General features: G+C 53.4%; 1 protein-coding gene across 5 annotated transcripts in view; it reads left to right on the forward strand.

Annotated features, from left to right (window-relative positions):
• Window positions 1-27,860, forward strand: part of KAZN (kazrin, periplakin interacting protein) — a 1,256,655-nt gene that overhangs the window by 1,078,134 nt on the left and 150,661 nt on the right. For 4 of the 5 annotated variants that reach the window (XM_074380096.1, XM_074380098.1, XM_074380097.1 and 1 more), the window contains one exon: window positions 23,032-23,223. In XM_074380096.1, coding sequence (XP_074236197.1) covers window positions 23,032-23,223 — 192 coding nt within the window. Of the gene's footprint in view, window positions 1-3,669; window positions 8,228-23,031; window positions 23,224-27,860 lie in introns of those variants that run through there. The other variant, XM_074380099.1, reaches the window with a different exon arrangement.

Genomic DNA, 27,860 nt, shown 5'->3' on the forward strand with positions numbered 1-27,860 from the left:
CGGAAGGCAGGAATTTAGCAAAAGGGCACCTGTGCTTTGTGCTTGGTGGTGTTTCAGGCGGATCCGCCTGTGTAGGAGAACAGGCTCCCCTCCCTGAGCGAGGACAGGTGCACAGACACAGGGCTCTGAACATGGGGACGTTGGAGTCCAGGTAGCAAGTGCTTAGGGCAGTTAGAGCTGACCGCCTGGGTGCCAATTGTTTCAACAATGGGGACCCTGAGCAAGCTTTTTAACCCCTCTGAGCCCCAATATCCCCATCTGTAAATTGGAGCTGCTAGCCCTATCTAGTAGGGGTTTTATGGAGATTAAGATCACCTGTATTAGTTCAAAATGGACTGGATGCAGTGGCTCATGCCTGTAATCACAGCACTTTCAGAGACCGAGGTGGGCAGATCACCTGAGATCAGGAGTTCGAGACCAGTCTGGCCAAAATGGCGAAACCCCGTCTCTATTAAAACTACAAAATTAGCCTGGCGTGGTGGCAGCGGGCACCTGTAAACCCAGCTACTCAGGAGGCTGAGGCAGGAGAATCGCTTGGACCCAGGAGGCAGAGGTTACAGTCAACGGAGATCATTCCAGCCTGGGCAATAAGAGCAGAACTCCATCTCTTTAAAAAAAAAAAAAAAAAAAGTGGGTGCTGGAGTGATATGAGACTCACCGGAGAGATGGCAAGTCAGACAAGCCAGCCCAGAACCCAGTGGTCCATAGGGTGCCATGCACTGGGGCAGGATCTGGATTGCTGGGGGGAAATTTTGGGTTAACATCTGCCTGGGCTTTGCTCTTCTGGCGACAGTCGGTCAGAATCTCATGCATTGTGAGAAGCTCACACTGGGGACTCTTGGGCAAGCTACTTAATCTCTTTGAGCCTCAGTTTCCACATCTTGTAAAATGGGAATGATGGTAGCCACCCTGCAGGGCCAGCATACAGTAGGAACATGGAGCTGCTGCTTTATTAATAAGCCAGCTTTAAATACTGCATGCAATACTGTGGATTGGAGATAGTGATGTTTATCTAGTTATTCATTTTTTAGTTGCTTTTCTTTTCTGTTTTTTGAGAGAGAGTCTCACTCTGTTGCTCAGGTGCAGTGGCGTGATCTTGGCTCCCTGCAACCACCGCCTCCCGGGTTCAAGCAATTCTCCTGCCTCAGCCTATTGAGTAGCTGGGATTATAGGCGTCCACCACGACGCCAGGCTAATTTTTATACTTTTAGTAGAGACAGGGTTTAACCATATTGGCCAGGCTGGTCTTGAACACCTGACCTCAGATGATCCATCCGCCATGGCTTCCCAAAGTGCTGGGGTTACAGATGTGAGCCACTGCATCCAGCCTATTTATTCCTTTAGACACAGGGTTTTGCTCTTGTCGCCCAGGCTGGAGTGCCATGGCAGGATCCTTGCTCACTTCAGCCTCAAACCCCTGGGCCCAAGTCATCCTCCTGCCTCAGCCTTCTGAGTAGCCAGGACTACAGGCACACACCACCATATCTGGCTAATTTTTTAAAACTTTTCGTTTATAGAGACAGGGTCTCACTGTGTTGCCCAGGCTGGTCTCGAACTCCTGGTCTCAAGTGATCCTTCCACCTCAGCCTCCGAAAGCGCTGGGATTACAGGTGTGAGCCTCCCGGCTAGTAATGTTTATTAAATGTGTGATCCACATGGGCAGTATGGGAGGTGCCTCTGCATAGGGTGGAGTGTGTGTATTTGAGGGCGTGTGTTCTCGGGCCATCTTCTCTGCCAGTTGGGATATTGAGAGCCATGGCAGTGACAGCTTGGAGCTTTGTTGTCGATCGCACAGGCTCAGGGTCCAGGTGCTGTGCTGAGCAGTGATAACAGGAGGTCCCTGCCAGGCTGAACAGAGAGACCCTGAGCTCCTCCACTGGAGGTGGAAGGGAAGGGGGACTATCACGTGAACCCAAGTTACAGGGGGCCAGGGTTGACCTAGGGAAGTCCCAGGGCTCAGCCTCAGGAGCGCCAGGTTCCAAAGGCAGTGACAGAGCCTGCCCCAGCCTGATCATCCCTCGGGGAGGGGCCTGCTCCCTCTGCGCTTAAAGGCCTGGGAGACAGAACTGATTGGTCCCTGCCTATCCAGTAGTTTAGTGGACCGTGGATCAGGTGACCACCCTGGTCCAATCAGCTGCCTCTGTACAAGTGGGCGGGGTACTTGGTACAGAGCGCTGCTTCCTCCCAGGGGCCGTGGGAAAGTAGCTGTAGTGGAGGCGATTGAGGGCAAGGAAGACAAATTGACTCACAATGTCTAGTGCAGTTGTTCCTCTTGAGTTTGAACACCTTCAGGCATTGGAAACTCACTTCCTCTCCAGGCAGCCCCCTAAAATGTTTGATTCGTTTTAAGCATTCACTCACTTTTATATTGAGCCAAGAATTGATCTCACAGTAGCATCCACTCGTTGGCCTGTATCCAGCGTTTGAGGATCGTACACGCCGAGTCTGTCTCCTCAGCGTGATAACCCCTCTGTTGTTAAGAAGACAGCCACGGTGGCACGGGGGCCAGCTTCGTTTCTCCGGGCAGTTTTCCTCCCAGCCAGGGCAGAGGAGATGGGTTGGGTGGTTGGGAGCACAGGACGTCTTGCCTTGATTCTCTCGGCTGAACCAACCTTAGATCTCTCGTCCCCCACTGGGAGCCCTTTGTGAGGGCGGAGGAAGAACTGCTGGAGCCTGTACCTTCTCTTGCACGTCCTAGGGAAGAATGTTCCCCAGGCTGAGCTATGTGTTCCTGGCTCTCTTGATGTTTGTTTAAGAGGACACAGCAGGAGCTCAAAGACATCCGGCAGCCCCTCTGGACGCAGGCAGGGAGACGGGCAGGTGGAAATGGCTGTGGAGGGTGGATGGGGCTAGCTCAGTAGCCTGGGCCAGGCCAGGCAAGTAGAAATGGCCAGACAGATGTCATCTCCCTCTCCCCCACCCCCTCTTTTTTTTTTTTTTTTTTTTTTGAGAGACGCAAATCTTGGTCTGTCATTCAGGCTAGAGTGCAGAGGTGCAGTCTCGGCTCACTGCAACCTCCACCTCTGGCTTTCTTTTTCTTTTTTTGAGACAGAGTCTCACTCTGTCACCAGGTGCCAGCGAGTGCAGTGGCGCAACCTCGGCTCACTGCAACCTCCGCCTCCTGGGTTCAAGCAATTCTCCTGCCTCAGCCTCCCCAATAGCTGGGACTACAGGTGTGCACCACCACCTCCAGCTAATTTTTCTGTCTTTGAGTAGAGACGGAGTTTCACTATATGTTGGCCAGGCTGGTCTCAAACTCCTGACCTCAGGTGATCCACCTGCCCTGGCTTCTCAAAGTCTGGGATTACAGGCATGAGCCACCACGCCCGGCTTCATTCCCCTTCTGTAGCCTGCCCTGCGTTCCACCCCCATGCTCTCAGGTCAGAAGGAACCCAAAGGCACACAGTGGCAAGTTCACGTATTCCTTTTAGGATCCATGAGTAGTGTCCATAGTCAAATAAACAGTACTCACCTCTTGGTCCTGAGAACATGTGCCCTCAGCAGACAGATTACAAAAACAGGAGGTGAAGATGGAATAATACATCATCTGCCGACCATTGAATAAAGGAGATTGAATTTCTCTGCAGGGAAGTTTTTAACCTGAACCAGCAGCCTACCTTCCAGACCAGGGCAGCCTGGGTGGGTGGGTTGGATTGGGGAAGGCGGGGGGTTCTGGTTTTTTTTACTGTGCTTCCCCAGAATTAGCTCTCTGCGGGGGTGCATGCAGAGAAGATGCTCATTTGGAAGGAGATGTATAGCTTTCTCTGGAAATCAGGAGCAGGGAAGATTTCCTGGGCACCAGAGTTATCCTGAGTTAATTTTCATGAATGCTGAAAGGATCGCAGTTGAAAACTCTTTGCTTCTGCACATGGTCTTTGCTGAAGTCCATGCTGTCTGCTCACCAAAGAAGGATCAGAGAGCTGCTATCCTCTCGTCTGGCTTCCTGAGTTTGGGTTTCATTGTCCCGGGCATGGGGACTAGAGAGTAACTAAAGCCTTGCCTTAGTATTTTGTTGAATTCCTGGGATATTTGCAGCTATGGATTGTCTACCGCTGGAGCTGGGGTGACCTCATGGCCTGGTGGGTGATCCGCTTGCAATTCCAGAGAGACATGGCAACAAGCCCACATGATACAGGGCTTGTTCATGTCCCAGGTTGCGTTACAATGCAAACACCTGCTCCCCATGAGGACTTTTATTTCTTCAATTGGTTTATTTTCTGCGGCCTTACCCAAGCGTGGAGGCAGTGTTGAAGCATCACAAGCTGTGGTGTTTATGTGGCTGGTTTTGTCTTACACCTCCCACCCCTGCCAGCCCTGTATGCCCAGGGGACACATCTTTGTCCCCTCTCCTCCTCAAGCAGCCGCGAGTGATCACAGTATTACTGCAGGTGTGTCAGGGAGGAGGTTCCCAGATGTTCCAGGGATATTTACGGGTTTGAGGTTTGTGGAGGTGGGGGAGGCAAAAGGAAAAATCTAGTAGAAGGTCTGCTCAAGAGAGGAGGGCGGGAGAAGCCAACTCATGTGAATAAAACATGGAGATGAAAGAAACGCTTCTGACCTGCTCCAAATGTTAACCTCAGCGTTTCTGCACACCCTTCTGTTCTTTATTCAAGCTGCGCACTTTGATTCTGCTGCAGTGGAACCCAGAACCCACTCTCCTCTAGGGGGTACCATTTTCTCCTGGGACATGAGGGGAGGGGATGGCTTCAAGGAAAAACAGGTTTTGTCACGAAAGCACCTCTGGCCAGGAGACTGTGGTCCTAGGGGGGCTCTGGCTTGACGGAAGGAGGCTTTTGTGCCTGGGGCCAGCTCAGCTCACTGGATACTCCTTGGGCTCAGAGCGCAGGTCAGGGGTGCACCAGCTGCTGCAGCTCAGAATGCCTGGCTCCTGCCAGGAGGACCCGGAAGGATGCTTCTCTGGGTAAGAGATTTCCTTGTCTGGGTTGGCAGGGTCGTCTGTAATCCTCTAAGAGAGACAAGCCTGGAGCTGGTCACCACGGGTGAAAATCCGGCATTGCCCTTCTATCTTCCTGCTTGTTGTGGTCTTGTGTTCTGTGGAACTGGATGTGAGCTGCATATGCGTGTGTGCGTGTGTGTGTGTGTGTGTGAGTGTGTGTGTGTGTGTGGTGGGGGAGGAGAGCCTTGGTGGTTGTTGTTGTTTTTTTTTTTCAATTTACATTTTTGGAATAGTTTTCTCCTCTGCTCTCCCTAGAGGCAGCCTGCAGAATGGAAACAGCATTTGACCTTTGTGAATTGTTAGCAGAGCTAGCCAGAACGAAGGGGGAAATGCTCTGTGGGAAGTCAGAGAGCACTCAGAGCGGGAATTAAAGTTCCATCGCTACCTTTTTCGGTCCATAAACCAGAGAAAGGTAGAGGGGACAGCAGCAGAATAGCGCCCAAGCCTCCAGATTAGGATCGCACAGTCCCTCACTCAGCAGTCAACGCGCAGCTGCCAGAGACCCTACTCCGGAGACCTCTCAGCAAAGAAGGTTCTACCTGAGGATTTACATCAAGAGATTCCATAAGTCTCTGGGGACCCAGGACCATGCTTCCTGGGAAGGGCTGGTTTCACAAGAGAAGGCAATGTGGCTCTTGAGGGAGGAGCAGGAGGGGAAAAACGTATGTAGTACTTTCCGTGTGCCCAGCATTGTTCTTTTATGTATAGACCCTCGATTAATTCTTACAACAACCTTATAAGAGAGCCACCCTTACTCCCATTTTACAGATGACAGAACTGAGCCACAGAGAGGTGAGGTGACTTGCTGGAGACGACTCGGTTAGTAAGTGGCTGGGATGCCTGGATGCCTTGCTCGAAGTTGTATTTCTAGCTGCTCAGATGGCACTGCCTCTCAGGCGAGGTGCTCAGTGAGTGTCAAAACCAAAAGTTGGGCTGGGCGCGGTGGCTCACATCTGTAATCCCAGCACTTTGGGAGGCTCAGGTGGGCGGATCACCTGAGGTTGGGAGTTCGAGACTAGCCTGACTGATGTGATGAAACCCCATGTTTACTAAAAATACTTAAAAACAAATTAGCTGGGCGTGGTGGTAGGCACCTGTAATCCCAGCTACTTGGGAGACTGAGGTGGGAGAATCGCTTAAACCTGGGAAGCAGAGGTTGCAGTGAGCTGAGATCTCACCACGGCAGTCCAGCCTGGGCGACAGAGCGAGACTCTGTCTCAAAACAAAAACAAAGAAAAAAACACACACACACAAATGCTGGCTATGCAGCTTCTATGTCAGGGTCAAGTTTTCCTGTGGGGAAGAAGTTCCATCTTCAGACATAAAGATAACTTGGGGACTTGAGTTTGTCTGCCTGTTCCCGCTCCCAGCTCCCCCTCCTAAAAAAAAAAAAAAAAAAAAGCAACTCACATGTTGCTGTGTCTTAATTGTACATTTGGTTCATAGACAACACTGCTGAAACTCTCCAAGTGAAGTAAGGGTGTTTTTCTAATCCGCTTTGTTCATTTCTAGTCCTGAAGGTTGTGGCCTGATCGGGGGCAGACAGAGTTGTGGTCTCCTGCTAGCGTTCCGAAGCCATGCCCGCAGAGGCCCCTGGAGACAGGATGAACTGCTCTGGAATGGCAGGCCTCTCTGGCCTTCGAGTAGGCAGGGGTCCTAGGAGGACAGGAGCGTACAGCCCTAGAGAGGCAGTCTCCAGTGTGGTCGGCCTGGTGTCTGGGACTGGGAGATGGGCCAGGGGCAGGAGTCAGGTGGGGAACTGGGCTTGGGCCTCCCAGTACCCCAGACTCCTGTGTGACCTGGCTGAGTCATGGTGCTGTTCCTGGGGCCTTGGGGTGGGCTGGCCTTTCTTGAGGACAATAAAACCCACCACTGTCATCTTCCCAGGGAGTTGGGATGATAAACAGAGACGCGAGTATTTGAAGAAGGGGAAAAGCATTTCATTCACCCTTTATCCGTATCAGCAATATCAGCCCTCCACAAGGCCTTCTGCAGATGGAGGCCCCATCCTGTTCTGGGCAGAGCGGGAGGCCTCTCGCCGGCCTGCCAGCTGGTCTGCGTCCTGAGCTTCCTTCCGAGGTACATTCGTTGGGTTTGGGGGTTGCAGTGGCCCTGCCACACATCACAGAACAGCATCCTGGGGCGAAGGACCGCAGTGCGCAGCACTGGGCCGCACGGGGCGCAGGGCCCACGGCTCCCCAGCTGTTTGCTCTTGGGCAGGCCTCTCAGCCCTTTTGCCTTAGTTTCCCCATCTGTCAAGCAGGACTAAAGCCACCGCTGAGGTCTCCGGGAGGTTGTGGGTGTGTGTGCCCAGCCCCCGGAGCGCAGCGGCAGGTCGTGGAAGTCCAGTGCTGGAGGCTGAGCCGGGTCTCCTGTGAGCCAGGCTTCCGTGGCCCTGGGCCTGCTCTTTGTCAGGCCAAGGTAATTTTTCAATTAACTCGATTGGCTGGAAACAGGGACACCCTGGAGTGTGGGAAAACGTCCCAGGCCGGAAGACCCCCTCCCCACCGCCCCCTCTCACTTGGGGCTTGGCTTCCAGAGGGAGGATCCAGTTTCACATTGGGACACCAGGAAGTGATCCCCATGCCCCTCTGAAGAATCTCAGATGGCGCCTTCTGGAAACCCCAGCAGCCTCCGCACTGGCAGCCAGTCTGTCCTCCCTCCCGGCCCCCACCCCTGCCGGGCTCAGGCTCCGGCTCCGGTGGGGAGAGCCTCGAACGCCGCTCGTTAGTGACTATATTGCTAAACAATTTAGAAAGGCAGCCCTGCCAGTTTTCATAAGCGAAACATTTAAAGTATGCAAAGCATATTTTATTTCTTCCTGGAGCAGCTGCTCATTCAGGCTGGAGAGTCATCGGGAGTGGGTTATATGGATTTGTGAGCTGCCCCGCAGCCTCGCGAGCCTCCCACCGAGGGTCTAGTGTCCGCTCCGGCCCAGAAGACTTGGGCAGGCTGAGCCCAAGGCATGCTCTCCTTTCCTGTCGCCTCCACGGAGCCAGGCACGCGCTCTGATGGCATCAGCAGCTGTCAGCCAGCGTTGACGGAGGGCCCATGGCGGCCAGGCCCCTTCCCGGGGCTTTTTATCTGTCCTCAGGCCTTGGCACAGTGGCCCTGGAGGTGGATGTACTATGGTGATCTTCATTCTCCACACAAGGACAGGGAGGTGACCTCCCAGGGCCAAACAGCTACCCAAGGACAGAGCCAGGATTCGAACCAGGCCATCCAGTTCCAGAACCACTGCTCTTCGCTCTCATTGTGGCCATTTTACAGGTGAGGAAGCGGAGGGATGTGGAGGTGTTGGGACTGCAAGAAACGCCCAGTAGGCGAGCACCTTCACAAGCTGCACGGGAGGCAGTGAGCCCCGCAGGTTTGCCATTTGCTCAGGCACCAGTCTAGACTTGGTCGAAATTCTTCGGAAAGCTCGCGTCTGTTCACTGTGGCGATCTGGGAATTGCAGGCTCCCCACCCTCGTGTGATGGGGACGTCTAGGAGAGCCTTCCTCGGAGCCCTGCTCACCTACTTCTCCTCTGAGCCCTGCTCACCTACTTCTCTTCTCGACATAATTGTTTGCATCTGCAGGGGTCCTCGGCATGCCTTACGCATTCTGCTGCATTTAACCCCTGAGTTGAAATCTGACAATGGCTTAGCATGTTCAAGCCGCAGCGCGTTCCAGTTCGGTTTCCAGCTCGTGGTAGCCAGTGGCTGCGATGTTGAGGTTGTGGATTTCAGACACGTTCTGCTAGGCCTCGTTCTGGTTATCTCCAACATGGGAATAGAAATGCCTATTCTCTTCCCCTAGTCTGCTGAGAAAGTTAGCTCTCCCGCCCGGAGCTAGACACGGGAAAACCTGCTCTGTGGCGCGTGGGACAAGCAGCAGCTTCCATCTTTCTGTGGGTTCTGGGAATGGGTGGAGAAGGAAACTGAGACGCAGGGTGTTGTGCTGCTGAGTCACCCTCAGGGTGGGAAAGCAAGCAGGGCTGGGCTCTCCCCTGCCATGGCAAGGCCTTGGTCCAGTTGCTTCCTCCCGATCTGCAGTGAGCTTTGGGCTCCGGCGTGGATGGTGTCGTGAGGTGGTGGGTGTAACTAATGCGGGCCCATCTTTGTTTCTCCTCTTGGGGTGTTGGTAAATTTTTTTCCTTCGAGGGTGGAGAAGAGGGAGGATGGACGAGGACGAGTGGAAAGTCCTGCACGGTGAGGGCGTGGAGGGAAGCAGGCAATGCCACCCGGGGCTTGCTGTCCCTCCCCTGGGTGCCTCCCTTCAGGAGCCTGGCCTTGGGGAGGGGAGGAGATTGTTGCAAGAGCCAAGACAGGGGGACCTGGCTAGTTTTTCCATCTGAAGCTCAAAGACCCAAGGACCAATTTCAGCTCTGTGCCCACCTGTGAGACTGCTCGTCCTGGCATTTAGTTTGCAACGCAGGCACAGCATGGGACTTAGGGCTGGGAGCCTATCCAGTGGTCAGGAACATGAGCTTTGGAATCAGACCAGCCGGGGTTGGGATCCAGCTGTGCCACCTGGCCCAGCTCTGTGACCTCTGTGAACAAAGCAGCCCTGCTGTTCGAGCCTCCATTGCTGCGTCTGCAAAGTGGAGACAATGCTAGCACTTCTCCCATGGGGTTGGCAAGAGAATCACTTGAACCTGGGAGGCGGCTTGGTGGTGGGCTGAGGCTCAGTGCCAGGCATGTAGTGAACACCCACACGGGAGCTGGAACCCTCGGGTGAACCCCGGTGGCCGTGGGGTTGGCACAAAGACCCCTCCAGATGGGGGAAGAGGAGAAAGACTGATTTGGGCAGGAAGAGCCTGGAAATGGCTTTGAGGCAAAACCTAAAAGGTTCATGCCATCCAGGGTTTCAATCCAGGGGGACTGGCCACTGGGGTCAAAGAGAAGGTAGAGTTGAAGTCTAAAGTGATCAGTGCCCATTGCTTAGAAGAACTAAGTTCCCTTGTCCATTTTTGCTCATCCAGTTTCTGAAGAAAGAATAAGAGCTTCTAGTGTCTAACACATAGCAGGTCGCCTTCCAGTCTGTAGGGACGCTAGGTACCCAGAAAACTGTCTCTGACAAAAACAGTGTATCAGGATTCTTTCTCAAGTACAAGGGATTAAAAAATGCAACTCGAGCTGGCTTCAGTGAAAAAGGGAATGTATTGGCTTATGTAACTGACACATTCAGGGGTAGATTCTGGCTTCAGGTGTGGTGTGATCCAGGACTCAGGCATTTGGGTATTATCCAGATCCTGTCCTAGTCTCATTGGCTCCTCCCCTCCCAGTGGCAAGACAGCTGCCAGCAACTCCAGGCTCCGTCCTCACAGCCTGAGCCCTTGGTAAAAAGAGCACCTGGAACCTGGTCCAGAGATTTCCCTCTGATTGGACTTACTTGGGTCATGTGCCTTCTCGTGAACCAGTCACAGTGGTTAGAGTGATTCAGTGATCTCGTTGGCTGGACTGGGACGTATTTTCATCCCTGAACCACAGACGTTGACAGTGGGGGCTCCCCAAAGGGAAATGGAGGCACCTTGTTGAAAAGAAGGGGCATAGATGTCAGCCAGACAGAAATGTCTGCTGCCCAGTCCAGGGTGGGATAATGGAGAAATTTGGAAAGAAAAGGCTGGATGAGGTGGCCTCTCAGAGGAAGCGGTGGCGTGGAGGCTCAGCTTGATGGCTGTACTGAGAGTCTTCTTTGTACTGAGAGGATGGTCCAGGAAGCCCCCATCAGCCCACCTGGCTTGGATAAACTGGCCACAACTCGCTGCTTCTAATTCTCAGAGGAAAATGTGCTCATTAGGCCAGGGATGGTGGCTCACACCTGTCATCCCAGCACTCTGAGAGTCTGAATTGAGTGGATCCCTTGAGACCATGAGTTCAAGACCAGCCTGGCCAACATGGCGAAATGCCATCTCTACTGAAAATACAAAAATTAGCCAGGCGTCCTAGTGCATGCCTGTAATCCTAGTTACTTGGGAGGCTGAGTCAGGAGAATCGTTTGAACCTGGGAGGGGAGGTTGCAGTGAGCGGAGATCACGCCACTGCACTCCAGCGTGGGCGACAGAGTGCGACTCTCTGACTCAAAAAATAAGAAGTTATTTGTCTGTGGTTTTACATTAAGCAGCTGAATTGGGATTAAAGGGAAAAAAAAACACACATTCCTTTATTAAAAACCATAGTTAATACTATCTTAAAGAAGGGAGGGAGGGAAAGAGAGAGAGAAAGAAAGAAAAGAAAGAGAAAGAAAAGAAAAAAGAAAGAAAGGGGGGGAGGTATGGAAGGGAAGGGAAGTGGGGAGGGAGGGAGGAGGGAAGGGAGGGGGAGGAGGAGGAGGGAGGGGGAGGAGGGAAGGGAGGGGGAGGAGGGAAGGGAGGGGGAGGGGAGGAGGGAAGGGAGGGGGAGGGGGAGGAGGGAAGGGAGGGGGAGGGAGAGGAGGGAAGGAAGCAGCTCACTGCGGGCTGCAGGAGACAGCTCAGCAGAGGCCAGCCTTTCCCCATCCCTCCTACCCAAGCAGATGCCCAAGTAGGCAGGAGCAGACTCTTCGTAGTCATCAAGGAGGCCTGGCCGTGGACTTTGGGATTGAGCTGTCTTTGCTGCCACTGCCAGGCAGGGACCCAGCCACCCAGGCAAGTGCCTGCCTCTCCCACCCCCAGCCAGTTGGTGTTTTGGGAGGTTCATATTCCTTCTGGTGCCAGAAGCACCTGCCGAGTGATTTTGCAGCCACTGCCATGAAGGTGGCACCCAAAGCCCCGGCAGACCCCAGAGGGCCGCTTTCTGCAGTGCCAATCCTCGGGTTCAGTGGGGCTGGAGGTTCGCGATTCCTTGGCTTCTCCAGGGCAACTCTGCTTCTGAGCCTGTGCCTGTCACCCCTCCAGGGCAGCGACGTGGTTGCTGCCCAGCCTGTGTTTGGTGAGGGGTGAGTGAAGGCGTGCAGGAGAGGATCGGGTTTCTGGGGTGTGGCACAGCCCCGCATGGGAACTCTGGGCAGCAAGGTGGTAGAAGAGGATTCACTTGGCACTCAGAGGTCTGAGGAGGGTCTGGCGAAAGGTGCGTTTACAGGCCAGTGGCTTCGCCGGAAGAGCCTCCGCGGGGAAGAAGGTTTCAATACCAACTAATGGAAAAAACAGTCACTATGCAATATGAGAAAAGGTCAAAGGCAGTGTCACCTGAGTCCCCGTGCCGCCCACACCCACCTGTAGGAAGAATTCAAGCGGTTCTCCGGGCCTGGGAGCACCTTGGAAGAGACCCTGGAGGAATGGGTGGGTGTTATTTGAGAGTCTTCTCCTATTTGGGGATTGCTGGACTGCTTCCCGTCACCCGCTACTGAGGGACAGGATCATATGACACGGGCCCAGAGGATGTGGAAATCTCCACCAAGCCAGGCTCCTGCTCTTGCCTGCCTACCTGCCACCAGGGATGGACAGGGGACAGGGGACAGGGGACAGGGGACAGGGGGATGGGGGATGGTTGGGAGGGTCAGTCTGGCAAATGGAGACAGAGGTGGTTCAAGAAGATGGGGATGTTTCCAACTCCCCACGCCAGGACCAGGCAGGAGAAGGGAGGCCGGGGGGCGCCTGGGAGGGTCAGCCCCACAGAGGGAGTGACCCCAAGGCTGGTCTCACTTCGCCCTAAAGGCTCAGGATGGTCAACAGAAGCATGGCCTTCAGGCTGGCACTTTGCAGGCTACCGCTGCCAGACTTCTCACACCACGGGCAAACTGTTAACTTGGGAGGCTGTGAGCTGTCTCCCTGCGGCAGCGCTGGTCACATACAGAGCTTTGAGGAGCCTCTGGAGGGGTCCGCGGCAGAGAGTCCGTGTGGCTGTGGCGGCAGCCCTGGGCTGGGCTCATCCGGGACTGCCAGCCCCACACAGATGTTGGGTCAGCTGAACAAAGAGACTGAGGTTCTGTGACCTCAGGCCTCCCAAGCCAGGGAAAGGATAGAAATGGGGGTAACTCTCCAAAGAGGGTTCCAGGGCTCTCTGCCCAGCCACAGGCCCTGAAAGAAAGGGTGCGCCAGGCTTTTGTCCACCTGCAGGGGTCTTGATTTGGCAGCTGTACGCCCAGGAGAAGGGGAATAACTCCGTGGTTACAAGCAGCAGCAAAATTCCTATGTTTAACCCATGTCTCCCCGTGTCAAATGAGGCCGTCCCCTAGGGTTCTTGGGTTGGTGTTTTTTTTTTTTGAGATGAAGTCTCACTCTTGCCCAGACTGCAGTGCAGTGGCTCAATCTTGGCTCACTGCAACCTCCACCTCCCGGGTTCAAGCCATTCTCCTGCCTTAGCCTCCCAAGTAGCTGAGACTACAGGCACAGGCCACCATGCCCAGTTAATTTTGTTTTTCGGTATTTATTAGTAGAGATGGGGTTTCACTGTGTTGGCCAGACCGGTCTTGAACTCCTGACCTTGTGATCCACCTGCCTCAGCCTCCCAAAGTGCTGGGATTACAGGTGTGAGCCACCACACCCAACCAGTCCCCTAGGGTTCTTAAGGAGATTGAGAATTATCGCACATGAACATTTCGATCAATCTCAACACCTGTAAAGGGCTCAGAAAGCATGACGATTGTCACCTGGGCAAAGGCGACAGACACATTTGAGATCAGAGCAGAGATGCGCCTCTTTCCTGCCACGTGCTATACCCGCAGAAAATGCAGAACAGAGAAGGAGCCCTAGGCCACAAGCGAAGACCCCCTCTGCCCTGGGCGTTGGGCTCTGTGGGCCTCCGTGTCCCTGATTCTTCCTTTCCAGGACTCCCCTCCTCTCCTGGGTACATGCTTTGTCGGATGCATTAATACACTCGTCCTATCACTGTTTAGTTGGGGCCTGGGCGTTCCTGTCTCTTAAGATTACTTTGTCCATGAGAGTCATTCTGTCTCTGTCTTTTTGTTTTTTAAGTTTGTTTATGTATTTATTTTTGAGACAGAGTCTAGCCTTGTCACCCAGGCTGGAGTGCAATGGTGCGATTTTGGCTCACTGCAGCCTCCGCCTCCCAGATTCAAGCAATTCTCCTGCCTCAGCCTCCCAAGTAGCTGGGGTTACAGGTGCCTACCACCATGCCCAGCTAATTTTTGATATTTTTAGTAGAGACGGGGTTTTGCCATGTTGGCCAGGCTGATCTCAAACTCTTGACCTCAGGTGATCTATCTGCCTCGGCTTCCCAAAGTGCTGGGATTATAGGCATGAGCCACCATGCCCATCCATGTCTCTGTCTTAAACCTTTAACCCTCCAAGAGCAATCTGATTCCTTAGTTTTAGGTCAAGCGTCATCCCAGGATACTGAGACCACACTTGGGCTTGATTTGACCCCAATCAATAATAGCAAGAGTGGTGGGCTTGATCTCATGCCCTGCCAATGCCTGTGAGTCTCAGGCAGGCACCACCACAGTCCTACATGGGGTCATGAGATGAGGGCGGCCGTCCAGCATGTGGCATCTACATGCTCAGGGGTGGCTGCAGCTGTCATCTCTGCAAGGCTTCATGGGGACAGTGGCAGGTCAATACAGAGCACTCGTCCCTTGGAAGTGACCTCCATTTGGCCGTGGTGGGTGTGGGACCATTCTCTGGGCGCGCGCGCAGGCGCGCGCATGTGTGTGTGTGTGTGTGTGTGTGTGTGTGTGTGTGTGTGTCTCAAGCAAACACCCTGGTGTTTCCTGGACATGCAGAGCGCTCAGTGTCCACAAAGCCGCCAAGATGGGTGGGGGTTAGACCAGGATACCCCTCTCACCGGGGCCTGCTGGAGAACAGGCGGTTGGTTGGTTGCGCACCTCGATTTATTTTGCGGGGAGGGCTATGGAAATGAGTTCTTAATGGAAAATTTGAAATATGCTACTGCTATATTTAGATTGTTTTTCCTCCGGGTATAATTTACATAGGGTAAAATGCTCAGCTCTCAAATGTACAGTTTGTGTTCAATACGTTTTGATATTTGGGTGCGTGGCTGCTGATCTAGGTGTCCACCCGATGAGCAGCTGGGCACAGTCCCTCCAAGCCTGGACTCTGCGCAGAGCCCCCCATGCTTTCTGCCTCCCTCATTCTCTAGACTTGATGACTCAGCCTTCAACACATTCATCCCTGCTGTTTCATCCCCCCTTCCTGGGCTGCGGAAGCCCAAAGGTCGGGGTTGTGCCGTTAGTGAGGCCAAGCCTTTCCCCTGGAAGATCCAGGAGGTTCGCCTTTTTCTGAAATGATGACTATGATGAGCTACATTTGACCCTCACGTCGAACCTTTTGGAGAATTTCCACTGAGAAACGGATTGCTTTGTTTAACGATTTACCGCAGGCCTGAGGGACTGGCCTTGGCTCCATTTTCAGATAAGAGATCAGACGTTGCTGGTCCACAGGTTAAATAGCTGGGAAGTGGGGGAGCCAAGACTGAGCCCCAGCTGGCAGACCCCAAACCCGCATGCCTGTCTCAGCACTGCAGTGCGTGCCTCCCAAGAACACGGCACGGAGCACGGGGGCTGGGTGTCGGGTGTGAGCAGAACAGAGTCTCTGCCCTTGTAGAATGGACAGACTGGCTCTGTGGCCACACCCTTCTCCAGGGACTGTGTGGGGACTGTCCCTCCTGGAGGGTCAGGGCCACCATGCATGAAATGGCTGACTCACTGATCCCCTGCTGAGGGGCATGCCTCCCTCCGCTGGCATCCACCAAGCCAAGCCTGGTTGCTGCCGAGGCCCTGCTGGCTCGGGAAGCCCTTTTGTCACCCACAGACCTTGCTCCTCTCCTTCCCGATGGTGATAGTGTGGAAGTTGAGGCTGGAGGTGCTGAAACCAGACCGTCTTGTGTCCAAACCCTGGCTCTTCACCCTGTATGACGTTGGCCAAGCCATTTAACTCCTCTGAGCCTCAATTGCCCCATCGATAAACCATGAATGATGATAACAGGATCTGCTTCGTGGAGTTATTGTGAGAATTAAAGTAGATAAGATAAAATATAGCAAAGCGTAGAGCCTATAACATGTGCTCAAGAAGTGTTAAGAAAGATATAATTGTTATGATAGTAGATGATAATCATAATATTATTGTTATTGAGTACTTTGGCTTGGGAAGGCTGGCTTTACAACCCTACAATTCACCAAGAGCCTTTGCAGTCTAAGAGGTTGCCTTCTGTTACAAGGTGGCTGCTGCAGATCTAGCCATTACGTCTACTTTCCAGGACAGAAGGTGGAGAAAGAGGTAAAGCCATATTTTTCTAAGTAAGGGTCTGTCCTCCTAAGGGACTTTTTTTTTTTGCATCTCACTGGCCAGAAGTGTGTCACATGGCCAACCCTAGCTGCATTCCAGGGACAACCCTGGAAATTTGCATTTTTTTAAAGTGGGACTCACTGCTTTTACAAACTAAAGTCGGTGGGCTGCATTAGCGCAAGGGTCTGCCCCAGCTCCCTTTGCCACCTAGCGTGGACCTTTCCTCTGAGTGGGCACACCACACCCCCTTTCCCTTGGGGAGGAAATCCCTGGGGACCCGCCAAGTGGCCTGCCTGCTGGTCTGGTTGTCCCCCCGAGGGCAGGACCATCGGTAACAGTCGGCTCCCTGGGGCAGGAGGGCCACCGTTTCCCACGTAGTGTTTACTTCCTGCCACCATGGCCAAGAGAACTCTGCTAAATATATGGGTTTGGGGCCCCGGGGCCCCTCTACCCAGGGGACTGAGGACACTGCAGTTAGCCAGCGTCAGCAGAAAGGTACCCAATCAATCTTTGGGTAAAGGCCAGGACAGTTTTCTCCAGAAACGATGACTCCTTCCTCAGTCGCTGCCTGGCCTTTGGCAAATGGCTTTCTCCTCTTGCTGGGTCACCAGCCTGAGCTATACCAGATGCTTAAGAAAGACCATCTTCATCTCATGCCCTCTAGCTCGGGGCCGACAGGAGAGCTCCGTGCAATCATGGCAGCCGTCTAGATCGGCACTGTCCCCTATCCTGGCTCCTGGCCATGTGGGTGCACTTGAATTGTGGCTAGAGAAACTGAGTTTGCCATTTTTATTAATTTATATGTAAGATAGTCACCTGTGCCTTGGCAGGTGCCATACTGAGCAGTGCAGCTGTAGACCCCACCCATGATGGCAGAAACACAAAATCCGTAGCATTCATCTAGACTCATAAAGAGTGGGTCCCTCTAAGAGTACCCATGTTGTGAAGGCCCAGAGAGAGACAGTGACTGGCCCAAGGTCACACAGCAAGGTAATCGTTCCTCTGAGGAAGAAACTCAAGTCTTCCAGTGGCCGCTTCTTTTTTTTTTTTTTCGAGATAGAGTCTCACTCTGTCGCCGGGCTGGAGTGCAGTGGCGCAATCTCACCTCACTGCAACCTCTGCCGACTAGGTTCAAGTGATTCTCCTGCCTCAGCCTCCAGAGTAGCTGGGATAACCACATCTAGCTAATTTTTGTATTTTTAGTAGAGACGGGGTTTCACCATGTTGGCCAGGATGGTCTCGATCTCTTGACCTCGTGATCCACCCACCTCGGCCTCCCAAAGTGCTGGGATTACAGGCGTGAGCCACCGCGCCCGGCCCCAACAGCAGCTATTTTATTGTTTCTTCAGAAATGTGGTTGCTCCCTGCTGTGCAGAGGGGAAGGTGAGCTGTGCACACAGTGCCGAATGTACCAGGCACATGACAGCACCTCACACAAGTCTCATTTATTTCTCTCTCCCCTGTTTTACACGTGAGGCAGCCGAGGCCCAGGGAGGAGAAGTGCCTGCCCGTGGTCCCAGAGCTGGTGAACTGAGAGGCTATGGACCTTAGGCTGTGATTGCAGTCCCAGGGTTTCTTCCACTCCTGGAAGAGTCCGGGGCATGTGAGATGGGGGCCTCCACGCCCAGCTGGGGCAGGTGCATTTAGCAAGCTCTGATAAGCGTCTCTCTTTCCATGGAGTTGTTTTTCCAGCCTGGTCTCTGAAGACTTGGCTCCCGCAGCTGCTGCACCTGGTGACCCGCCCTCCAGGTTCCCATCAGCTTGTTCACGGCTTGCCTGGAGCGGCGGGGCTTAGGCGTCAGGTACACCTGTTAGGAAGGTGCACGCAGAAAAAAACTTGCCTTTGCCGATGTTAGCCAAAGAGAAAGACACATGGTGCCCAGCTCCATCTGGCGCTCTGCTCTCATCTGAGTGAGGGTGCAGAGGAGACCTTGGCAGACGCTTTCCAGTGCCTGCCCCGCCTCCCCTGTGTAGCGCTCAGGCACAGCCCGCACCCCTGGTTGCCCCATTTCATGGTGTCCAAATCCCCATGAGATGGGAGTAGCGCTGCTGGAATAAAACACAAGACGCCCAGTTACATTTGAATTTCAGGTACGTGATGAATCAATTTTTAATGTAAGTACGTTTCCCTGCAGTAGTTAGGACATATACTGAAAATGATTTGTTGTTTATTTATCTGAAATTCAAATCTAACTGCGCATCTAGGGGTGTTTGTTTGCCATGACTCCGATTTGTTTTGCTTACTCTGGCAACCCTAAGTGGGTGGCATCCATGCAGCATTCATGACAACTGAGACCCAGAAAAGTGACACAAGGCTTGTACAAAGTCATGACGAGGCCCCGGCCAGGCCTGGGTTTGAAGCCAAGTCTCTTGGAATTCATTGCCTTCTTCCTGGACAACAGTAAACAGTCTTGGTGGCTTCCTCGGGGTGGTTGGAGGAGACCCAAAAGTCACTTAAAAAAAAAAAAAAAAAAAAGCCTGGCACCGTGGCTCACGCTAGTAATCCCAGCACTTTGGGAAGCCAAGGCAGGTGGATCGCCTGATGTCAGGAGTCTGAGACCAGCCTGGCCAACATGGTGAAACCTTGTCTCTACTAAAAATATAAAAAATTAGCTGGGAGGCAGAGGTTGCAGTGAGCCAAGATCACGCCACTGCACTCCAGCCTGGGCAACAAGAGCAAAACTCCATCTCAAAAAATAAATAAATAAAATAAAATAAACAAAAACAAACCTGCCTCTTCTACCTGTGTGACAACGGACATACTGTTAACAGTCACTCATATCTTATTGTGAAATAGACTCTTAGTGACAGCTGAGAGGGAACAGGGGCCCTGGTAAAATAAGAGATTGAAGAGTACGGCTCAAGAGGAGAACATTCCAGCCTTGGCGACTGCTAGAGACGGTGAGCTGAGGTGTGAGCACCGAGGGGTGGTTGGGGTTGAGGCCTTTTATAATACGACCTCTCCAGCCTTCCTCCTGTTCTTCCTCACCTGGCACCCGTTTCCTGGTCACTCACGACCCTCCAGCTTTGCAGCCACCTCCTTCCCCAGTCCCAGCCTCCAGGGCCCATCTGGGATGCCGCCAGCTTCTTGAAGGTGTCCGAGTGCTGCCAGCAGATGTGGCCCCTTCTGTATTCTGTTTCTTCGTGTGTGCGTCTACTTGCTGGAGGTTTCTGGAGGCCAGGGGTCTTCCCTTCTCTCCCCTGGCCTGGAGTGTAGGTGAGCCCCAAATGTTTATCCAGAATGAGGCCAGGGACAGGGCGCCCAGAGCAAGCCTCCTACTTAACAGTTTTGCTGAGAGACTTGGACAGTTCCCAGGCTGCCTCCGCGGCATGAGGTTTGGGGGTCCTTTGAGGGTGGGGTCCGGGAACACTAGCTTCGGAGTGGGGCCTGTCTGGGGCATTCACCTAGTGCCCCTGTGTGTAGATGGGTGGATGGAGCCATTGGAGAAACATTACCAAGTGCCCGTGACGTGTCTCGCAGACAGTTTCTAGCACTGGAGACCCCACAGTGACAGAGACGGGGCAGGATTTGTGACCGGGCCCTGCGGTCCGGTCCTGTGTCCCCCGAGCACGCAGCTGGGAGGCGACGGAACCTGGACGTCACTGTGGGGTTTTGTCTGGGTGGCCTGCGTGCTGTTGCCACTGGACGGGGCGGAGCCGTCTTAGGCCTCTTGAGTCTGTGACAGTGAGGCTGAGACAGACCGCGGGGAGCAGACCGTGAAGAGGGGACAGGAGCTCCGCGGCCGGCCACAGCCCTGCGGAGGCCCCGGGGTGCGGCCAGCCGAGCGCCGTCCAGAACTGAGAGAAGCCGGCAGCCTGAAGGAGGCCTCGGACAGGGCCGAAGGGGCAGCTAACGTGCCGGATGGGGCAGGGAGGCCGTTGGTACCGAATGAGATGCCCCCTGCACCTCAGAGGTGCCCTCGGGCTTCTGTGGGGAGGAAGGACTCTGGTTAGGAGTAGCTGGGAGGGCAGGGAGGTGCCCTGGGAGGCCTCCTCTCCTCACAGGGGTGGCTGGGCCCATCGAGGCTTCGGGAAGTGTTGTGAGGTGGAGGGGGAATGAATAGGGGCCGGAGGTGCCACCGCGTTTTCCCAAGGCAGCTGATGAGAGAGAGTCACCCCATCCTCAGGCCTCCGCCCTGCTCCCCCTCTGCCTGTCCCTCCCCTGGACCTGGCTCTGCCCTCCCAGCCTGGAGGCCAGGGGATTCCTAGGGAGTCCCGAAGGTTGTAGTGCCTTAAAGATTGCCAGCAGGCACCGATGGCAAAAGTAGAGCATCTAAGAAAGGGCAGTGCCGCTGCACCCTATTTGTGTGCATGGCATTCACAGACCACCTCTTGTATATGTACATGAAGCACTTCCTGTGTACATGGAGCACTTCCTGTATACATGGGGCACTTCCTGTGTACATGAAGCACTTCCTGTCTACATGGGGCACTTCCTGTGTGCATGGAGCACTTCCTGTGTACATGGAGCACTGCCTGTATACATGGAGCACTTCGTAGGTACATGGAACACTTGCCGAGTACATGGGCACTTCTGTATACACAGAGCACTTCCTGTGTACATGGAGCACTTCCTGTGTGCATGAAGCACCGCCTGTATACATGGAGCACTTCGTAGGTACATGGAACACTTCCCGTGTACACGGGCACTTCTGTATACACAGAGCACTTCCTGTGTACATGGAGCACTTCCTTTATGAGGAGGGCCACTTCCAATGCCCCCAAGGAGCCTTACAGCTGAAGAGGGTTGAACCCATTTAACAGATGCAGTGTCCGAGGCTCAGCAGGCAGGGACTTGTACGTCAGCCACCACATGCCTGGCTGGAGACCTGGTGACTCCAAAGCTGTGCCCCAGCCACGCCCCTTCCGTGAATCACGGGCAAGGACTGTGCACCAGACCTCCAGGGAGCGCACATCCCCTTTACCAGCAGGGACGCTCCTGGCTCTACCTGCATGTGTCTGGGCCAGCCAGGGCTGCCCTTGGCCCCTCCCCAGGTTCATCTGCGATGCGAATATCAGGACAGAGAAGACAGCATGGGGAGGGGGCAGCCTGTGCCAGGCGGCCAGCACGAGGCTGGTGAGTGTGGTGCCTTCAGCTGTTTATTCTCGAGGGCAGCCAGGTGCCAGGTGCTGTTCTAGGCACGAGGATGTGGCCATGGACAAAACAGACTCAAGTTCCTGCCCTCCTGGGCCTTACAACCAGCCTGTGGATCACAGAGCACGACAAGCGCTGAGGAGTGTTGCGGAGAAAGAGCAAGAAGGAAGGAGGCTGGGGGTAGGGGGTGGGGGCGCAGGGGGTGGGGGCGCAGGCGGTGGGGGCAGAGCGTGCCAAGCTTCCGCCACAGCAGTGGTGCACACAGACAGCCCTGCACCCTCACCTGCCCCGGAGCCCATATTGAGTTTGGGAAGGAGACAGATAAATAGAGCATCACACAGGGCGGCGAGAGAAGGCCTCTCCATGGAGGTGATGGGGAGTGGACGCTTGTGTCACAATGGGGAGGTGGCCACAGGAAGAACCGGGAAAGGGTGTTCAGGTGGAGGGCACCGCAGAGACAAAGGCCCTGTGCTGGAACGAGTGTGGCATATTGCAGAGAGAGGGACCAGTGTGACTGCAGGTGGGGAGAGGCGGAGGATGGAGGCAGAGGCCTGGCCCCAGCCACGGCTGCCCTTGTCCCCTCCCCAGGTCCCTCTGCGATATAAAATAGGGGAAGGGGAAGGCAGCGTGGGGAGGGGAGCAGCCTGTGTGGAGGATGGGGGAGTCCTGGTGGCCAGCACAAGGCTGGTGAGTGTGGCACCTTTGTCTGTTCGTTCTTGAGAGGACCCGCTTAATGAATATTTCAGCATGTCCTTCCAGCGTCTCCTAAGTGAGGTTGGCTTCTTCTCTTAACGCACTCTCTTAAGAGTTGCACAGAGGTACACGCAGCCTGGCTCCTGTGCACAGCCTGATGCCCCTGCCCTGCTCACTGCCCCCAGCACCCCTTGGCAGTTCTCTTTTCTCCGTTGCCCAGGTGAGCTGACCTGGGCATGGGTGTGTCTATCCACCCGCAGGACTGAGAAGCTGACAATACCTTGGTTGTCACGTCTCTCACTCTGGGAGGGTGGCGCATGTTCTGGGTCCCCTCCCAAGGCACCGCAGGGACCAGGAGACATCGAGTTCTCCTTGGCCCCATTCCTGGGGCCTCTCTGTACGCAGGGTTTGATTTGAGTGCTGCAGAAACCTCTGCCCATGGTGTCACCTTGTCACTGCTCATTAGACCCTTTTTTCCTGCAGGACACTCAGGTGCAGATGCACAAGTTTCTACACAGTACTGAGCTCCCGAAGGCCATTGTTTTGCAAAATGTGTTGAATATTCCTTTTATGGCTGTTTCCCAAGCGTGAGACTGGGAGCCCAGGCTGCGGAGTCAGCCGGGCCTTGGTTCAAATCCCAGCTCTGCTCCGTACTAATGTTATGACCACCTGAAGTTACTTAATCTCTCTGGGCCTCGATGTCCTCATTTGTAAAATGTGGTTATGATGGTCCCTGTCTCCACAGGTTTTGGTGGATTAAATGAGATAATACATGTAACTCAGCGTGCTGCTGGCTTATAGTTATGATGCTAATTCCTACAACCATCGGCCCCGAGAGTGGACACTCTGAGTGCAGGGACAGTGGCAGTGGAGTCCTCGAGTGGTCGGGGGGCTGTCTCACGAGGTGTGCTCTGCAGACTGTGGGTGGGGCCTAGAATCAGCACTTGGGCTCTTTGGAATAAGGTAGTGGCTTTAAGGGCTTCTCCTCCCTCCACACGTGTAGGAAAGGCCCTGAATGCAAAGCAAACGAAAAAGCCAAAGCAACCTCACGGCATCCCCAGAAAAAGCGAGTGAGCAGCCGCCGACACCCTGTCCTCTAACCCTGTGTCCTTCTTCCCTAGTGCTCCTGCGGGAAGAGGTGTCGCGGCTCCAGGAGGAAGTTCACCTTCTCCGGCAGATGAAGGAGATGTTGGCAAAGGACCTGGAGGAGTCACAGGGCGGCAAGTCCTCCGAGATCCTCTCGGCCACTGAGCTCAGAGTCCAGCTGGCCCAGAAGGAGCAGGAGCTAGCCAGAGCCAAAGAAGCCTTGCAGGGTGAGTGACGAGCCAGCGGCGGTTCTCTTACGGGGGGCTCAGGCCCCAGGGATCCAGGGTTCTCCCCATAAGGGGAAGTGATGCGGATGGACAGAGTGGTCTCCCAGCACCCACCTCCAGCCACAGCTGCCCCGCCCCTTCTTCAGGTGGAATTCTGCCTCTTGTGGGATGGGTGCAGATGCCATTCCTCCTCCAGTGTGACTGTCACACACTGTCCATATGGCTGGATGCGGGGTACGTCCCTCTGAGGTGTGAATGGCGGGTGGGCATCTTGGCTGGACCAGGACGCTGGCCCAGCAGCCGGGTCTCTCTTATCCAGCACCCTCGGGGTCCTTCCGTGCCTCCGCTCAGGGCACAGTGTGGATGCGCTGGTTTCTCTGCTGGAGGACGTGTCCGTATCCCAGGCGGTCCTCTCTTGCTCACATGGTGGCCTCTCCTGGGCCTGGAGGAAGCAGTTGGAAGATGACATGGTGTAGACTCCAGAGGGTCTTTTGAAGACAAGGACCACAGACCCATAGCTACCACGTGGCTGGTGTGTCTTCAGCCAGAAATTGCTTTAGGAGATGAAGAAACCGGTGGCCACATGCTCAGCCTCGTTTCCCTGGAAGGACCCACAACCCTCTCTCCCGAGGGGCACCTGCCCACGCTTCGTGGGGCTGGAAGAAGGGTTATTTGAGGGCCTCAAGGGTTATTTGAGAAAGGTTGGAAGCCATCATTGCAACCTGTCAGTGGACTCCACAGTGCTTGGAGAGCGCAGGCCTGAAACATCTGGGGAGCACTTAGCCTCAGGGGTCTGCGTTGATTCTGTTAGGCCCTCTTAGCGTCCTTGTTCCTTCTAGAAAAGACAATAAATCTTTGCGACCTGCTGTCCACTTACCATTCACTAGAACAGTGAATCCTTTAAAAATTTTGTTTCTGAAGCTAAAGCGAGTTTATTAAGTTAATACCATGCTGCTGTAGCAAAGAGAACCTGAAACATAGAGGCTTAAAGAATCTGTTTCTTCCTTAACCACCCACCCCACAGTGAGCATTTGAGGCTGGTTGGGTGTGTGTGTTCCCCTCTGGTCCTTTGCAAGGGCTTGGTCATGTGACCATTCCTAGACGCAGAGGGTTCTGGGAAATGTAGTTTCTACCTGGGTGGCCTTGTCCCAGTTAGGACTCTAACAGGGTAAAGGGGAGAATGGATTTTGCTGGACAATTCATTGGCTCACTGAGAGCCAATTCTCTGATAAGAGGTGTGATATGGGCAGCGGGCCAAGAAGGCTATCTGTCCAGTGCCCAGCTGACCATCCTCCAGGAAGTCTGGGAAGTCCTCAACTGGGGGTGAGCCTTGTATTCTCAATGTCACAGCACTCTTGACAGGTGGCTCTTTTCAGCAGTACATGCTGCTCTCCACGGCAGGTAGATGACCCTCCTCTCCTGGGATTTTGTTTCTGGTGGGGTCACGGTGGCAGCATGTGGGGTGGTCTTTTGAAGCTGTAATAGACATTGGGGTGCATTGCGGCCCAGCAGACATGGCATGCCTGGGAAGTCATTTTGCCGGGTAGGCACACTTTGCCTCTGCAGCCATCCGGCCATCTAGGCAGATCTGTGTGGCCGCCCTCCACGCCAGCTCCCCGGGATCCTGTAATATCCCTTCCCCTTCTCAGGACGGAGCAGCACCCACTCCGTGTCCCGGGGATAGAGACACTGACCTCCACGTCTTTGAGCAGGGACAGGATTCTCACCCCTGAGTGCTCTTCCGGACCTGCGAGGAGAAGAAAAACCTTCCTTAGCTGTTCCTGGGCCTAAAAGGGATGCGCAGGGAGTTAAACAGAAGCTCCCTTACCCCACTACCCCCAGCTCCTTGGATGTACAACCCAGCCTCTCCAAACCTCAGTTTCCTGATCTGAGGAATGGGACATTAACAGTGGCTTCGCAGGAGGTTGTGAGAATGGAACAAGGTAATGTCTAGAAAGGTGATGGATAGTTCCTGCCGTTAGCGTCATGTACATCCTTCTCCCTGCAGCCCACAGGCCACAGAGCTGTACAGACTATCCTTCCTAACTCTGTGCTGTTAAGATTTCTTATCCACCACCAGAAGTCTTTGGCCTTGCCCAGGGACACAGATCTGCCTCTTTGTGGGAATATTAATATAAGCAACAAGGACTTGACAGTATTCATGACAAGGGAGCTTTATTGAGCACCTACCGGGTGCCAGCTCTGTTCTAAGCACGTGATCCACCATTCACCTCAGTCCTGCTGGGAGCTGGAAACCCCATTTCTCAGGTGGAGATGTCTGAATAAGGTTCAGGGAGAGTAAATAACTTGACCAAGGGGACAGAGCTAATGAGCGGAAGAAGCAGAGGCTTTTTCCTGCTGCAGAGACTCCTCATCTTCCCTCTGGGTGTGGTCGCAGGGAAGGAAGTTGGCCCAGATGCGAGAGATAGAAGCGATTCTTACTTCAGTGGCAGTGACAGCAGACTCCAGTCAGATCTGAGCTTGAATCTCACCTCTACCACATATTAGCCGTGTGAGCCACGATGCGTTCTTTTGTTTTTACTTTTTTGTTTTACTTTAAGTTCTGGGATACATGTGCAGAATGTGCACGTTTGTTGCATGCGTATACAGGTGCCGTGGTGGTGTGCTGCATCCATCAACTTGTCATCTAGGTTTTAAGCCCTGCATACATTAGGTGTGTGTCCTAATGCCCTCCCTCCTCTTCCCCCGACCCCCCGACAGACCCCGGTATGTGATGTTCCCCTCCCTGTGTCCATATGTTCTCATTGTCCAACTCCCACTTACGAGTGAGACCATGCGGTGTTTGGTTTTCTGTTCCTGTGTCAGTTTACTGAGAATGATGGTTTTCAGCTTCATCTACGTCTCTGCAAAGGACATGAACTCATTCCTTTTTATGGCTGCATAGTATTCCATGGTGTCTATGTGCCACATTTTCTCTATCCAGTCTATCATTGATAGGCCTTTGGTTTGGTTCCAAGTCTTTGCTATTGTAAATAGTGCTGCAGTAAACATACGTGTGCATGTGTCTATAGTAGAATGATTTATAATTCTTTGCGGATATATCTAGTAATGGGATTGCTGGGTCAAATGGTATTTCTGGTTGTAGAGCTTGGATGCATTCTTTAACCTTCCTGCATCATGATTCCTTTGCTGAGAGTAATGGTAACAATGCCTGTTTTTCCTATAACTGGGACTAATAAACAGTAGCTACTTCACACAGTTGTTGTGAAGATGGAGGCATACATTGCGTGGCCTGGTGTGTAGTACCATTAGTGCCAATACTGAGATCTGCTTGGAGATGTTGCCTGTCTGATTCTCATGAGGGGTGGCCCAGACCTCAGACTCCCCTGAGTCCATCCAAACTCAAGGTAGCTGCATTCCTGAAAGGCAGTGAGATGGGCACCTTCAGCCGCCACAAGCATCCTGCCTGGAATGCTACAAAGTCATAAATAAGAGGCTTCACCAGCCACAGCACATGGTGAGTAAATTGCAGACAGATGTGGGCAGAAGGAGTCCAGGGCATGGAAAGGGATTTATATGCCCATAATGAGGAGAGGGAGAATAGACGTACAGGCCGAGCAAGCAGCAGATGTTGGGCGACACTTGTTAACATCCAGTGTCCCCAGTGTGGGAAAAAGCAAAGCCCCCAGAGGCCCGCACCCCGGCAGATTCCCTCTCCAGCCAGCGCCCCTGCTGTCTCTGTGTTTGAATGAGACCCGAAATCTCTAGCTCACAAGAGGGTTAGGAACTCAAGCAGCGCCCAAAACGTCGGTGTACAGTTGCAACACCAAAGCAATGAAGAGAATCTTGTTTGGGAAAAATGGGGGCTGAGAAGATTCCTTCGTTTCTCTGGAAATGAGTGTGGGAATGTTTGGTTTTGGATTTTGGTCTCATCGTGAGCTTAATGGCAGAAGCCCGAATGATTGTTTAAGATACTAAGATACATATATATATATACACACATACATATTTTGAGACAGGGTCTCACACTCTGTCATCCAGGCTTGGAGTGCACTGGTGCAATCTCAGCTCACTGCAACCTCTACCCTCCCAGGCTCAAATGAGCCTCCCACCTCAGCCTCCAGAGTAGCTGGAACTATAGGCACACGCCACCATGCCCGGCTAATTTTTGTATTTTTTTGTAAAGACAGAGTCTTGCCCTGTTGCTCAGGCTGGTCTTGAACTCCTGGGCTCAAGCAATCCACCCAAGTCGGCTTTACAAAGCACTGGGATTACAGGCATGAGCCCCCAAGCCCAGCCCATCAGTGGTATCATCTTATGTATAAACTGCGTGGTAAGCATGTAGCCCAGGGGACCCCTCTGGGGTGTCTATTGATTTCCTCAGCCCTCTTCAATTTCATGATTTCTCCGCGAATCAAGGCAGCACAGAAACAATGAGAGTGAAAATTTGCTTCACTCCTGTTTAAATCTCTTAACAGCATGTCAAGTGTTTTGAGCGTGTTCCCACAACAATAAATACTCTTTGAAACATAATTTTTAATGACTACATAATGTTGTACCAAATGGAGATACCATAATTTATTTAGTCGTTTTCCTATTATTAGACATTTAAATTGGTTCCACTTTTCTCTCTCTCTTTTTTTTTTTTTGCCATTATATAACACTGTCATAAGATC

This window comes from Saimiri boliviensis, chromosome 11 (assembly GCF_048565385.1).
Source record: "Saimiri boliviensis isolate mSaiBol1 chromosome 11, mSaiBol1.pri, whole genome shotgun sequence".
Lineage (NCBI taxonomy): Eukaryota > Metazoa > Chordata > Mammalia > Primates > Cebidae > Saimiri > Saimiri boliviensis.